The sequence below is a fragment of the Mytilus californianus genome, unplaced genomic scaffold, assembly GCF_021869535.1.
Source record: "Mytilus californianus isolate M0D057914Y unplaced genomic scaffold, xbMytCali1.0.p SCAF_3, whole genome shotgun sequence".
NCBI classification, from domain to species: domain Eukaryota; kingdom Metazoa; phylum Mollusca; class Bivalvia; order Mytilida; family Mytilidae; genus Mytilus; species Mytilus californianus.
The window spans coordinates 39,854,050-39,869,646 of NW_026262679.1; the positions used below are offsets into that span (position 1 = coordinate 39,854,050).

Genomic DNA, 15,597 nt, shown 5'->3' on the forward strand with positions numbered 1-15,597 from the left:
AAACACCAAATATTGTTGACTTAGTGTGTATAGTACTAATTTTGTATTTGAGATACAGACTTGACAATAAAACTTAACCTGGATCACTGATCCATAATATGAGTTCAAGGTCAGGTGAACCTTGTCTGATGGACATGTAGACCTTACAATGATTCTATGTACCAAATATAGTTGTCCTATAACTCAAATTAAGTCAGAAAATCACCTATTATAAAAACAATACCTTTTTTCAAGCAGTTTCTGAACCATGATACTGAGGTCAATTGCAATGGACATGTGCCAGACAGAAACTTTGTAACAGGCAATCTGTATACAAGATATGAAGTATCCTGGTCGTCTTCTCCTTCTGAAATATAACGTTTTATACAAATAAATTATTGCCTTCCCTGCTGCTGTCAAACTAGCAGCCCTCTGTCTTGCATTCTTGCATTCTAGGACCTATCATAGGGGAGAAAAATATCTGATTGTCATGATGCACAAGAAAAAAACCAAAAACACAAAGAACCAATCTAAGAGTACACAGTTACTGAAAGCTATTTCAAAGACAATTTGAATTAATATGTAAAACATAATTTATAAAAATAAGAAGATGTGGTATGATTGCCAATGAGACAACTATACACCAGAGTTCAAATGGCATGGATATAAGCATGTTTTCCCAGATTAAAATATCAATCAGTACACATTCAACAGATTAAGTATAAAGATGTCATAAACAGTTTGAGAAAAGCATAACCTTGTGCAATTCCTTAACATAAGTATGGAAAGAATGTAGGACCATAACTGTTCATCACTTTATAATAATACATATTTAGTTATGTCTATCTCTCGGAGGAGTTGGTTGTTGGTAGATGGTTTTGTTGTTTGTTGAAAGGTCAATATTTTTGGTACCAGTAATTCAAGTTTTCCTTTCTATGTATTATTTTGTTCAAATAAAAATTTTCCTTTCAGAATGTCTTATAAATTTGATATTCCAATACTAGTTCACCTTATTTCTCATCACAAAGAAATAAACTTCTACATTGTAATACCTAATCAATTATAGGTATAACATCAAGATCAAAATTATTTATCTAAACTAAACAGACCACACAAAACTAAGAAGTTATTTTCTTTCAAGTTTTCTTTCCTTAACTATTCAACCAATCAAAATCTATATACGTGGCTCCAACATGGTCAAATCTGAGCTGCAACCTTAGGGGTTTGGCTGGCAACCTTTTGACCTGACATCTCTGAGCGCAGCTGGATACGACCGCAGAGGTCCAACCCTGAAATGTTGGTGCAAAAATGGACACAATATTCGCGCTTGATACAGGTCTGAATTTGGATTGTAATTCAATATTTGACACATAATAGGTTTCTGACACAGAATAACTGTAGTCAAAGAACTAAGAATTGGTTATATGATTTGAATTTATATTCAATTTTTTGCTTTTGTGCAATACACTATGCTGTTGCGAATTGACCTCCCCCCCCCCCTTTTTAAAAAAAAAAAAAATTGAAGGATTTTCTTTTTGATTTCTGAAATCTTGAGGAGACAAAAATGTCCCCCCCCCCCCAATTTTTTTTTAACCCCTCCCCCTTTTTAAAAAAAAAAATCTTTCCCTTAGTCATGGCCATAATTTCAATTCAAATTTCCAATGGAGTTTGCAACCATAATAACCCATTCAAATACATCATAAAAGTCTTAAAATAGAAAATGACATAAATAATCATAGCTAAAATTAATTTACCTTAATCAGCATTTTTAAAATTATTAAAATAGTAACTTCTAAAAATGAATTGACAGCTAATCACCTCAAGACAATACAAAAATTCTTTATACATAATTTAAAGCAGTGTAAGGGAGGTAATTCAAAGTTGTGTTTGAATTACCTCCCTTACACTGTAATTTGTACTTAAGTAATTGTCCATTAACCAGGACACCCTTGTTTTTTCTCACTTTTTTGCCCCTAATTCCTAAACGGTTTGAGCCATAACCCCCCAAAGCCAATCATAACCATCCCTTCGTGGTATGGAAACTTGTGGTATAATTTCAGAGAGGTCCATACACGGTTCCACAAGTTATTGTCATGAAATTAGAAAAATGCTTATTTGGGCCCCTTTTTGGCCCCTAATTCCTAAACTGTTGGGCCCATAACCCCCAAAATCAATCCCAACCTTCCTTTTGTGGTTATAAACCTTATGTTTAAATTTCATAGATTTCTATTTACTAATACTAAAGTTATTGTCCGGAAACTAAATGTCTTCGGACGACGACGACTACATGATACCAATATACGACTGCAAAATTTTTTGCGGTCGTATAAAAAGATACCAGTGACCTATATATTTAAGGGGTTATGGACATATGGCTGGGGATGTCTGTTTTAATTTGCTTAAAAGTTACCTGGTGAATTTTTTTTATACATGACCTTACGACCTACTGGAGCCCAAAATAGTTGATTTAAGCTCATGCAGTGATAGCATGAGGCTGGCTAATTATAGCTTTAACACAAAACATTACATCATCTTAAATATAAAGTTAAGAAATATAGGAAAAGTAACAATAGCAACTTTGATTGGACGACATCACATATGAAGAGGAGGTAAATTCCTCATTTTATGTGAAAGAATCTTTGTGCACTAGAAAATAAATTTTCTGTTTATACAAAAATCCTTTTATTTTGTGTGTTACCTATGATTGATTGATTGATAAGTTGTTAGCTTCACATCCAGTACCAACATGTCACCTTTGATTCCTTTGTTTATAAAAGGCAAAATCACTTTAGCAATTACATTTAGTACACTTAATTGGATCAACCCATAAAACTTTTCTAAATCTACAAAGAATGGTAAGAATTTGAGCTAGGAAACAAGAATGTTCATAAATGTAAATGATAACATCAACAATGACAGGGTTCTACCATAGTTTTATGATCAAAATCACTAAAGTCACTAAATAAGAAAACCTCAATTTTTGTCAGATACTATAAAAAAAAAAAAAATGATCAAAGTTGGTATATTTTTGGAAAATATAAAAAAAAATCACTCATGTAGTCTGAATAAAATCATATTTGTCCTAGAATATCCAACAATATAAACATGGAATAATATAAATGACTTTATTGTGATTGTTTATAAGTGTAAATATATCAGTGCTTTAAAAGCTATATAAATATACAATCGACATGCATGATGTCATAGTTTAATGCTCTATCATGGCTAAGCCATACATTTAACTTGCCATTTTATCAAACTTAAAAGGAAGACCAGAGATTCTGAAGAACTTGTGTCATGCTCAATGTCAACAATGGCCACTCAGTATACATAATTGGCCAGTATTTCAAATTTTTGTGAAATTTTGTATGCACTTGACACTCATCTGGAAATCGAAAAAAAAATATGGTATGTACCATTTATACATTAAGTGATACAATCAATATAAATCTATGAAAAGACCTACAAATCAGTTTTAATGTATAGAATGTAGGCTGTGAAAAAATGCAATTTTTACATTTAAAGTTGTGATCTAGGACAACATTTATTCATATCAATATATTATTGTTTGAACATTTCCTTTTTGGAGATAATATATTAGGAATTACCAGATTCATTTTTGCTGTTTAAATCATATAAGTTTGAGTGTTGTTTGAAAAACCAGGAGAACTATGATTTTGAAGTTGATGATTTAATGATTTTATGTTTCTTTTGTCCTTTTTAAGTCTGTTTTCACTATACAACAAGACTCATTGATTTATACTGACCCCACATAAATTTTATATCTTTACAACAAAATTTTCATAGCCATAACCATGATAACATATCATTTCAAACAAATTCTGTGGACAGAATTTAGATAACTTGCAATTCAAAGTTTTAAAATGTATTTTTTTACCTTTTTATGTACATTCTTTTTACTTATAGATCTATTCATCAAATTTTAATTGCTTTTATCTCTTGAAGTATTCAATTTTTTTGATATTCAGATGCAGCTCAACATGTTCCTAATGCTAAAAAAATTTCATCATATCAGAAATACCACCAATTTACTTAAAGTAATATGCACAACCCTAATAATTTTTGTTCACATTTATATGTTAAATACAGTTGGGAAAATAAACTACAAATTTACTTTGTCTGAAAGATAACACCTAACAGGTATGCTTTCCAATGCACTGAAATAAAAAACCTATCAAATATCAGTTTGGTATGAGTAGATGTAGGAAGGTGGGGGTAACAAGCAAAACAAACCAAAATCAGAAAACACACACATCTATAGTCTAATAGTCTAGAAGTTAGTCAGTGTCCTCCTTCAATTTATTTATATTTTCAATCATTTTAACAAAGAGTTTGGGAGGTGCAAACACATAGCTCCTGTGTCCTTGAATATTCTAAAAAACAACAAAATATAGAAAAAACCAATATAAAACTCTTAAAATGACAATGAACCATCATAAAAGCACTACATAAATTACAGTTATTGTGACTTTTTAAGTCAGGCTCATGTATTATTTCATAAGAATTCTCTAAAGCAGATGTTTGATAGCCAGCAGTCATCCATACAATTATGTAAAGACTTCTTCATTGTTGCTCTAGTTCAACTAGTACACCATTACAGTCTTTTGGGTGGAGGAATACGACTGGTTTGCCATGTGCTCCAATTTTAGCTTCATCACTTAACAATCGGATTTTCTTTGATTTTAAATCCTTCATTGCCTCTTCTATATTGTCAACCTGTAATGTACGGAATTGACATTTACCTTCATTAACATTACATATACTGAATTAATAAGAACCAGGATAAAATTCAGACAACATTTTTTAAAATGGGTGTATTTCTCATTTTACTAAGAAAAGTAAATTTTATATACAATATAGGTAAAAATGACACAATTTGATTTTTTAAAATTTATGTCTATATTCATTCTGAAAATCCTGCAATAACTGTCATACAAGTGGGTGGTATTGGAAGTGTTAGGACTGAAACATGCAATTGCTCATTGTTCCCATGGGGATTTCCTGGATTTTCCAAGAGGGTGTCCAGCCTATATTGATTTGGACATTTTTTATATATATCTCAAAGTTTGGCATTGCTTGTTATTCTCCATTCTTGTTCTTATATTCCATTATATTATTATATTGATTGTTTCCCTTTCCCTTTCTTATTCTTGGTAATAAATTCTGCATAACTCTCATGGTGACAGAGAGTGAGATAACCAAAGGTCTGGATTTCTAATGGATAGTCTCCATTTTACATCAGGCTACTGATACTGAAAAAAAATCTTTGTTATCCAAAGTATTTATTAGTTATTTTATTTTTTATTCATTTTAATATATATATATATATATATACTTTTTTCCTAATCTATATTTCCACAAAAGTTTGAAAAAAATTTGTCTTGTATTTTCAGAGACGCAGCAATTCCATAGATCAGTAAAAGTCAAGAACAAGGTAATTCAAAAATATAAGGCAACTTATAAACAAAATAGGTTGAAAAACTAAAACACTGTTAGAAGGTCCTTAAAATAACGTAACCACCTACATTTCTCAGGCAGTTTATGATATCTTTTTACCCTAAATCCGTTGGATGTGTACAGATGGATACTTAATGGGAAAACATGATTTTTTAATAAGTTGTAATCACCTTTGAACTAGCTTTCAGTAAGTGCAAGTACTCTAATATTGGAGCTTTAAATTGGTTTTTTTAAGTTACTGTGGATTCTTTATTATTTGTTGGATACAAATTTTCGTAGGTTTTGTGGATACAGGTGAACCACGAATTCAAATGTTCAACAAATTACAAATTTTCTATAGGCTTTGAATGCAGAGATTGCCAAAACAACGAAATCAAATACCCATGAAATGCAAGTTTTCCTCAATCCACGAAAATTGATACCCACGAAAATAAATGAATCCACAGTAGTTGATTTTTTAGTTTCATACCTTTTTAGTGAGTTAAGCCATTTTCAACTGATTTTTACAGTTTGTTATTATGTTGTGCTGTAATACCACTATCCCAGGTTATGGGGGAGGGTTGAGCTCTCATAAACATGTTTAACCCCACCACATTTTTTATGTGTCTGTTTCAAATAAGGCTGTTAGTTTTATCGCATTTGAATTGTTTCACATTTTTCAGATCTTTTCATGTTGGGCCTTTATAGCTGAATATAAGGTATGGATTCTTTCATTGTTGAAGGCTGTAAAGTGAACTATAATTTCTTTGTCATTTGAACTTGGGTGGATAGAAGCCAATCATACCACATCTCCTCATTTTTCATATTAAAAGCATTTGATTGAAAAGAAACACTTTGATCTGATTTTAGTCTGTTTAGACCTGTGTTTTTCTTAACAAAATAAAATTATTTATAACACTTTTGTTTGAGGCAATCTATCTGTTATCTCACCTCTATACATATGTGATGCATACCACCACTTTTATTTTTGTCTAAAAAATTCTGAATTGGGCTTTTATCTCCTAATGGATTCAGTAACTGAAAATAATAAAAATACAATGAGGACAAGTTAGCATGTGACCTGAAAAATAAACTGAAAATATTTAACACATAATTTTGATACATAAAAATTTGAAATCATCAGCATTTAAAACCAAGTGAATCTAACATGTGATAGTATATGAACATAGCAAAACATAGAGCAGTTTTTTTTCAATAAAATCACATAGTAATTGAATAAGAATGGTGATTAAAATTATTTCTAAATATGGCCTTTTATTGGGTTAGATTGGTGATGTAAAATAGTTCTACATATTATCATTTTTTACCCATTGAATATGTTAAGAATGGTGATCTAAAATATTTCTAGGTTATATGGACTTCTCTTTTCAATTAAATACTTTTGGCTTACCAACAAACAAACAAAATGTCATGCAAAATATTACCTCAATTTTTGTGTCTCCAAGTTCAACAAATACAGTGTATACACCATGTTCAGGCTGTGGCTATTAAAATTACAAGATTCAATTATTTAGAAAAAAAAATCTTTTAATATAAGAAACAAATGTATATTCAAACATTTCAAGTACAATATTAATAAATTTGGAATTAACATATCGTATGTATAGCAAAATATATTTAACAAAAAGAATCTGTATATTTTTCAATCTATGTATTAAGTATGCCTTTTTTGTAGGTTCAGTTCTCTTGCAGTTTCAACCAAATGTAAAATTTGTTTTTTTTAAAAAGGACACAAGTATATGGTAACCAAATCGTTGAGTTGTACTTCATTTCTGCATACATTCCTAAAAGTTTTCAGTAAAATTTTAAAGAGTGCTCTTTTATTTTTGTAACTATCGCATAGTGCAAATAAAAATATATGACTATTAAACATTTCAACAAAACCATAAAACAAATACAAAATAAAACATCTATATTTATATAGGAAACTGATTTCCAAGGTATGTGTTGCTATTCTCAAATTGCAGATATGCATTTTTAATACGAGCTGCATTCTAGTGACTGAACAATGATAAGATCTATAAGACTAAATGAGGAGACCTGTTTTTGTGTGTCGATTCTCCAACTACCTGTCTACCTGTACCAGATTATTTTTATTTTTTGTATGACTCTGTGTCCTGAAGCTAGCATGCACTGTTTAGTTTGTTATCCTTACCATTGCTTACTCTTCATTATATAGTTTTGATCATATGAGGAAAAGTTAGGAAAAGAAAATGATTTCAAAAATGTTCCTCCCGAAATACGATTTCATTTTACCCGTATGTCAATACTTAATTTTCCTAAGGAAGCACATGTGACAAAAGATATGACTGAAAACTAACAATGAACTACAACCAAGATTGGTCCAAAAAACAAAAAGAACTTTCTAACAACATGCATCACAATTTTCTTAAATGATAATTAAATTATGGATTAATTTCAAAACTTCCGTTTCCCATGTAAGCACTGGTCACTTGATGAAACATATGAATAAAAGCCAACAAGATATCCAAACAAAAATGTACCACAACTTTCCTACATGAAACAAATTGAATAAACATATCATAAATGAAAATAAAATAGGGATAAATCTAACATAATTATGTTCATGAAAAACAGAATAAAGCATGACAAAAAGTCTGTTTGTCATTTACTTTTTTAAACTTAAGAAATCACAACATGAACATTATCAGTTGATAATGTAAATTTGAAAATAATTGAGTCCAAGACCAACAGAATAAATTGATCAAATGAGACAAAAATAGTACACCTACTTCTTTCAACATGTATTTATTAGTCAACAATGCAAATTAAAACATGATAAAGCAATGCACATCTCCATGATGTGGTAGGTGTCTACATGCATGGTTGTTATTTTTAACCTCTCTTTCACAATGTGTGTTAGACTCCAATCTTAATTGACTAGAATTTGCCAGTTTTTCTGCCAAAGGTCAGTGGTTCTCTCAAAGTAATCTGGCTTCCTCCAACAATAATAAAGAGCTGTGCCATGAGCGCATGAAATGCCCGTCACTTTTTCAAAGAATAAAGTTCCATAACTCCTCAATGTCATTTCAGAAATTTATAAGAATCTAAAGGAAGGTTATTTTAATAGTTATAAACCAGTCACCAAAGTTTCATGAAAACTGCTCAAAGCATTTTTGAGTTATTGTCCGAAAACTGGAAAATCCTCCTTCTTTTATGGCTGCCATGATATAGCCAAATGTGTTGAAAGCGGCATTTATCACCAACAAACAATGATTCTAGTATATGTAACAGGTCAAACTCTCAAATAAGATTTATTTGTGTATGTATATGCTTCTTTTAATATGTTAAAATCAAATTATTGTTACATGAAGGTTCCTTACTTACATGCTTCTCACTGACTTTAGCACCAAGGACATCCCTAAAAAGACTGGTAGCTTTCTCTATGTCTGGTGTTGCCATAGCTACATGATTTATCTTTCCAATGTTCCATTTCTATTGAAGATAATTAAAGATATTTCATTACTCCTTCATTCCTGTTCCTTTAAAAATATGCCTAAATCAAAATAATATGAGAAATTCAATAATTGGATCCCAAATTATTCCGAAATCGTTTTATAACTAAGCATAAATCAAAAATGCACTCAATTTCTCTTTTTAACACATTGTCTCGAACTCAGCTTTAAAATGAGGAATAGTGTTAATATTCCTAGACATTTTCAGTGAAGAACCTCTGATGCCTTTGGATTTTTGTTGTTATAAAAGTGAAATGTGTCCACCGGACATCATGCGCCACTCACACTTTCACATTTCAATGTTCAGTGAACCACAAAATATGGGTCAAAATTTTTTAAGGTTGCTAAATAGTAATATACAAGTGTGTTAAAAGATAGCAATACAGTGGTTCTTATTCTATTATCTATAATGACTTTTTCATATGGGTAATGTGAGACTAAAATAAAATAAAAAACGTTAATTTTTCAACCAAATCAACTGTTATCTACTAATATTAAATGAAATGAAATAAAATGCTCCGCAGGGCGCAGCTTGATACGACCGCAGAGGTCAAACCCTGAACAGTTGGGGCAAGTATGGACACAACATTCAAGCTTGATACAGCTTTGCATTTGGATTGTGATTAAATATTTGACACAGCATAGGTTTCTGACACAGAATGAATGTGGTCTAAGAACTTAAAAATTTTAAATTGGACATTCACCTATTATGTTCCAATATCCAAAATCTAAATACATGGTTAGATTCAGCATATCAAAGAACCCCAAGAATTCAATTTTTGATGAAATCAAACAAAGTTTAATTTTGGACCCTTTTGACCTCAATGTGGACAAAGTTGATAACGGGGCCCAAAAATCAAAAATCTAAATACATGGTTAGATTCAGCATATCAAAGAACCCCATATATTCAATTTTTGTTGAAATCAAACAAAGTTTAATTTTGGACCCCGATTTGGACCAACTTGAAAACTGGGCCCATAATCAAAAATCTAAATACATGTTTAGATTCAGCATATCAAAGAACACTAAACATTCAATTTTTGTTAAAATCAAACTAAGTTTAATTTTGGACCCTTTGGACCTTAATGTTGACCAATTTGAAAACAGAACCAAATATTAAGAATCTAAATACACGGTTAGATTCGGCATATCAAAGAACCCCAATAATTCAATTTTTGATGAAATCAAACAAAGTTTAATTTTGGACCCTTTGGACCTCAATGTGTCCCAATTTAAAAACGGGGCCCAAAATCCAAAAACTAAATACACGGTTAGATTCAGAATATTAAAGAACCCCAAGAATTCAAGAATAAAACCCCATTGAAATTGGTCAAGAAATAAGCAATTTATAAGAAGTATCTTCTTTTGCACAATACTGTGCAATTAAATATTTCTTGCTATTGTGCAATACTGTACAATTGACAATTTCTTGCTATTGCGCAATATTGTGCTATTGGATATTTCTTGCTACTGTGCAATACTGTGCAATTGAAGATTTCTTGCTATTGCGCAATACTGTGCAATTGAAGATTTCTTGCTATTGTGCAATACTGTGCAATTGAAAATTTCTTGCTATTGCACAATACTTATTATATAATAATTTACACATCCTGTTCGGTGTGTATCTCCTACAATATCATTATTATTTGCTTTTAAATATAAATCAGAAATAACCAACTTAAAATGAAAAATTTTAAAAGAAAAAAAAAAGGATAACCCCCCCCCCCCCCAAATTTTTTGAACCCCTTATGATTCATCACCCCCAAACTCAATCCCAGCCTTCCCTTTGTGGTATGGTACCTTGCAGTACAATTTCAGAGAGATCCATACACTTGAACACAAGTTATTGTCTGGAAACTAGAAAAATGTGTTTTTTGGCCCCTTTTTGGCCCCAAATTCCTAAACGTTTAGGGAAATTACCCCCAAACTCAAACCCAGCTTTCCCTTTTTGATATGGAACCTTGTAGTACAATTTCAGAAAGATCCATACACTTACACACAAGTTATTGTCCTGAAACTAGAAAAATGCTTGTTTTTTGCCCCTTTTTGGCCCCTAATTCCTAAAATATTGAGGCAATTACCCCCATCATCAATCCCAGCCTTCCCTTTGTGGTATGGTACCTTGCAGTACAATTTCAGAGAGATCCATACACTTGAACACAAGTTATTGTCTGGAAACTAGAAAAATGCTTATTTTTGGCCCCTTTTTGGCCCCCAATTCCTAAAGGTTTCAGCAATTACCCCCAATCTCAATTCCAGCTTTCCCTTTGTGATATGGAACCTTGTAGTACAATTTCAGAAAGATCCATACACTTACACACAAGTTATTGTCATGAAACTAGAAAAATGCTTGTTTTTTGCCCCTTTTTTGGCCCCTAATTCCTAAAATTTTGAGGCAATTACCCCCAAAATCAATCCCAGCATTCCTTTTGTGATATGGAACCTTGTGGTACAATGTCAGAGAGATCCATACACTAACACACAAGTTATGTCTGGAAGTTACAAAAATGCTTATTTTTGGCCCCTTTTTGGCCCCTAATTCCTTTACTATTGGTACCATAACCCCCAAAATCAATCCCAACCTTTCTTTTGTGGTATTGAACCTTGTGGTAAAATTTCATAGAGATCCATTCACTTAAACTAAAGTTAGAGTGTGAAAACCAATGTGTCTTCGGACGACGACGACGACGACGACGCCAATGTCATACCAATATACGACCACAAAATTTTTTTTGCGGTCGTATAAAAATTGATCCATTGTAATTGACAGCTAATACCTTGCTTATTATTTATTTTATGTTTTTATTTAAAACTCCAATGAAGGTCAGGGTCACCTATTTCTAGTATTGACCTTTATCACTAAACATGATGCATTAACAGATAATAGATCATTCCGGTGATTTTTATTTGCTTATAAATGAACCTTAATGCAAAACTTAACAACAGCTATTCATGCATAAATTGAAGGTCAAGATCACCTACATGTAATTTAAGCATGGACCTTGGTCATTATACATGATGCATTACCTGAAAAAAATCTTGACTTTAATGCAAAACTGGGACATATGAACAAACCATATGTGTTATTCAATCGAACTTTATAGGACCAGTAGATAAAAAGCAACTTAAACTAAAGTAAGAATTCTGAATGCTTAATGACTGAAAACATTGTGAAAATAACAAATTCATAATTACCTTCCTCGTTTGTCCTTGAAAAGCCAGAATCATTATTAAGATATAAATAGATTTGAGGAAAAGTTAAGATGTTGATAATTGACACCAAGAAGAATTATAGAACTATATCTTGACATGGCATTGTTAGTTTCTCTTCAAACTATGAGTTTTAAATGACCTTTTGGTATCTTCTCTCTCTTTTTTCTCACCTAAGTTATGGTCTCAGAGAGACACATAATTATCTGCAGAAAAACCTGACCTGCATTACTGGTATACCTTAGAGAGTTAAATATGTATGTTAAAGGTCTGACTTACATCTTAATTCCTTAAGACATGGGTAATTTTCTGTGGATATTTCTGACCTATATCTAACCTTAGTATACACAGGGGTATATGTCTGACCTACATCTCACCTTAATTAACATAGATGGATATTGTTGACCTAAATCTCACCTTAGATGATATAGACAGATATGTCTGACCTAAATTTCAGATTAGTAAACATAGGTGGATATAGCTGACCTACATCTCATCTTAATAGACATAGGTGGATATGTCTGACCTGCATCTCACCTTTATAAACATAGGTGGATATTGCTGACCTACATCTCATCTTAGTAGACATAGGTGGATATGTCTGACCTACATCTCACCTTAGTAAACATAGGTGGATATTGCTGACCTACATCTAACCTCAGAAGACATAGGTGGATATTGCTGACCTACATCTAACCTTAGAAGACACAGATGAATATGTTTGACCTACATCTTGCTTATACAAACATGGGTTATGTTTCTTAAATGTATGTCTAAAACTTACCTTAGTAGACATTGGTAATGTTCTGTGAACATGTCTGGCTTGTGAGTATGACTGGAAATATAAAGGTAGTCATTAAGAAGTAGTTTGGTAACTGTCTATTAGATCAATTAGTACATACATGTATATATATATATATATATATATATATATAGAGCAGCATCATTCAGCATCCAATTTTACATATGGATGAAGAATTTTCTATCCTAATGTTTTCTTATTAAATTTTCATGGCAAAGTTTTCAAAATTTATACTGACAAATAACTTTGAAATTAAAGCTGAATTATATTGTGTCGCTAGTTTTTTTCACTGATAATTTTTCCACAGAAAACATTGTTTTTTACAAAGATATAATAGGGGAATATGTGGAAAGCAGTTTTTATTTATTCTGTTTTCAAGATACTTTATAAACTAAATAAGATATCTTATAAACTAATTGAGATATCTTATAAATCAAATACGATATTTTATATATCAAGTAGAATATCTTATGGATTAGAACAGTTTATAAAGATATGTTTTTTAATTTATAAGTTATCTTACTTACGGTAAGTTATTAGTCATCTTATTTAGTTTAAAATATATTTTGTTTATTTAAACAGCTATCTTATAAACTAAATTAGATATCTTATAAACTTATTGGGATATCTTATAAATTAAATTAGATGTCTTGCAAAGTTATAAACTAAAAGATATATATTATAAACTACAAGATATGTCTTATAAACTACTAGATATATCTTATAAAATAAATAAGATATCTAATAGACTTAATAAAATATCTTATGAACTCATCAAGAAATCTGATAACTTAATCTAGAAAATATCTTATATAGCTTATAAAATATATATCTTATAAAGTAAATAAGATATCTTATAAACATGATAAAGTATATCATGAATTTATTTCTATTTTAAGTAAATAAGATATCTTATAAAATTACTAAGATATCTTATAAAGTAAATAATATATCTTGTAAACTATACAAGATATCTCATAAAGTATTTGTTTAAAATATATAAACTATATCAGTGGCGGATTCAGAAATTTTCATAAGGGGGGCCCACTGACTGCCCTAAGAGGGTGCCCGCTCCAGTCATCCTTCAGTGATTCCCTATATAATCAACCAAATTTTTCCCACAAAAGGGGGGCCCGGATCCGCCTATATATATGAGATATCTTATTTAGATTTGAAGATATCTATACCCAGAAAAAAACATATTCTATGTTTATCTAGTTATTTCTGCTGTTTTTCCCTATCTTATACAGTTTTATGCTTGACAAAAGTAAGATTGATAACATTTCCTCACACATTGTGATGTTGCTGATAACTTTTCCTAAAAAAATGTTGTTGTGAATAAGTTCTGCTTGCGTTGCAAAGCTGTGATACAAGAATTACAGAGGGACTGAGCAGGGTAATATAGAAGTTAAAGAAGATAAATTGAAATGTTTTTTATTTTTATTTTAAATCAATTCAATGGGTTTGTTTTTATAATTTTAAGGTTCATGTGGACCCTTCGTCTAAAATGGCTGCATTTTCACCTCAAAATTTACTCTGAGTACAGACAAACCTGTGCATCTGGAAAAGTTTTAAGGCATAGCATGCCCTAGATAAATAAAATTCAAATATATTTTATGTTTTAGAAAATTAAAAACTTAACCGGATTTTGCAGTGCACTTTTTTTCATTCCTCCAGAAGGTGCCAAAATAAACTAAGTTGGGAAAGAGGTTTGAGAACTTCCCCACAGGTAATAATTGGAGTGAACTGTTTTGATTGACATGGACAATAGATGGACAATAGATACCTGACAATAATTGGTGATTTAAACTGTGTATCTGAGTGGACCATATCAAGTGAAACTCAACTGTTTGTTAATTTTATCATCTTCTGCAGGGACGAAAAAAAGTGTACTGCTAAATCCAGTTAAGTTTTTAATTTTCTAAAACATACCATGCATTAGAAGTTTATTTATCTAGGGCATGCTATGCCTTAAAACTTTTCCAGATGCGCAGGTTTGTCTGTACTCAGAGTAAATTTTGAGGTGAAAATGCAGCCATTTTAGCCAAAGGGTCCACATGAACCTTAAAATTAAAAACCAGTAATTACACGGCTGAAATTCGTCTGCTAAATTGACTGAAAAGATAAGACAAAATAATATATATTTGTAAGTGAGTGAAATCTACTCACACTGTTAGGTTGTACCTTTATTATTTGACTTGAAATTTTTGAGTTAGACGTAAAATATTTCAGGGGACAAATCGAGATGGGGAAGGAAAAATATTCAACCGAGTGTTTTTACACTAATTTATCCAGTAGGGTGCCTGAATTTTTTATGACATTCGTGACATCTCATTTTAACCAAAGACTTTTGAATTTATTGCATAAGTTACCAGTTTTCTTAAAGAATTGACAAGCAATTTGGCTCCTAGTGATGACATTTTATATGTGTACAAATTTTACTATAATTTCTACTGGTTTTTGGTTTTCATGTAATATACCAGTTTGGCTACGCTTAGTTTGCTCAAAAGAGCGTATACAATAAATATTTCACTTGACATACTGTACATCTGTTTGCACTAGCACTAAAGTTGAAATTTTAATTCATAAAATATTCTTTATGGAGTCTGTTTATGCAAATGGTTTTCGTATAAGACTCTGAAAATTATCAT

The 15,597-nt window shown here is 31.0% G+C and overlaps 1 protein-coding gene across 3 annotated transcripts; it reads right to left on the reverse strand.

The window, feature by feature from the left end:
* Window positions 1-3,090: 3,090 nt before the first annotated feature.
* LOC127734573 (methylmalonyl-CoA epimerase, mitochondrial-like) lies at window positions 3,091-15,435 on the reverse strand. Of its 3 annotated transcripts, none has more exons than XM_052244512.1 (6): window positions 15,319-15,435; window positions 12,929-12,979; window positions 8,806-8,913; window positions 6,882-6,941; window positions 6,388-6,474; window positions 3,091-4,716 (listed from the first exon to the last, which is right to left on the reverse strand). In XM_052244512.1, the coding sequence occupies exons 1-6, from the start codon at window positions 15,364-15,366 to the stop codon at window positions 4,564-4,566; spliced, it is 507 nt and encodes a 168-aa protein (XP_052100472.1). In that variant the 5' UTR covers window positions 15,367-15,435; the 3' UTR covers window positions 3,091-4,563. The 3 variants fall into 3 exon arrangements, with proteins under 3 accessions (XP_052100472.1, XP_052100473.1, XP_052100474.1); XM_052244513.1 differs by lacking the exon at window positions 15,319-15,435 and adding an exon at window positions 15,131-15,214; XM_052244514.1 differs by lacking the exon at window positions 15,319-15,435 and adding an exon at window positions 15,116-15,136.
* Window positions 15,436-15,597: the final 162 nt, after the last annotated feature.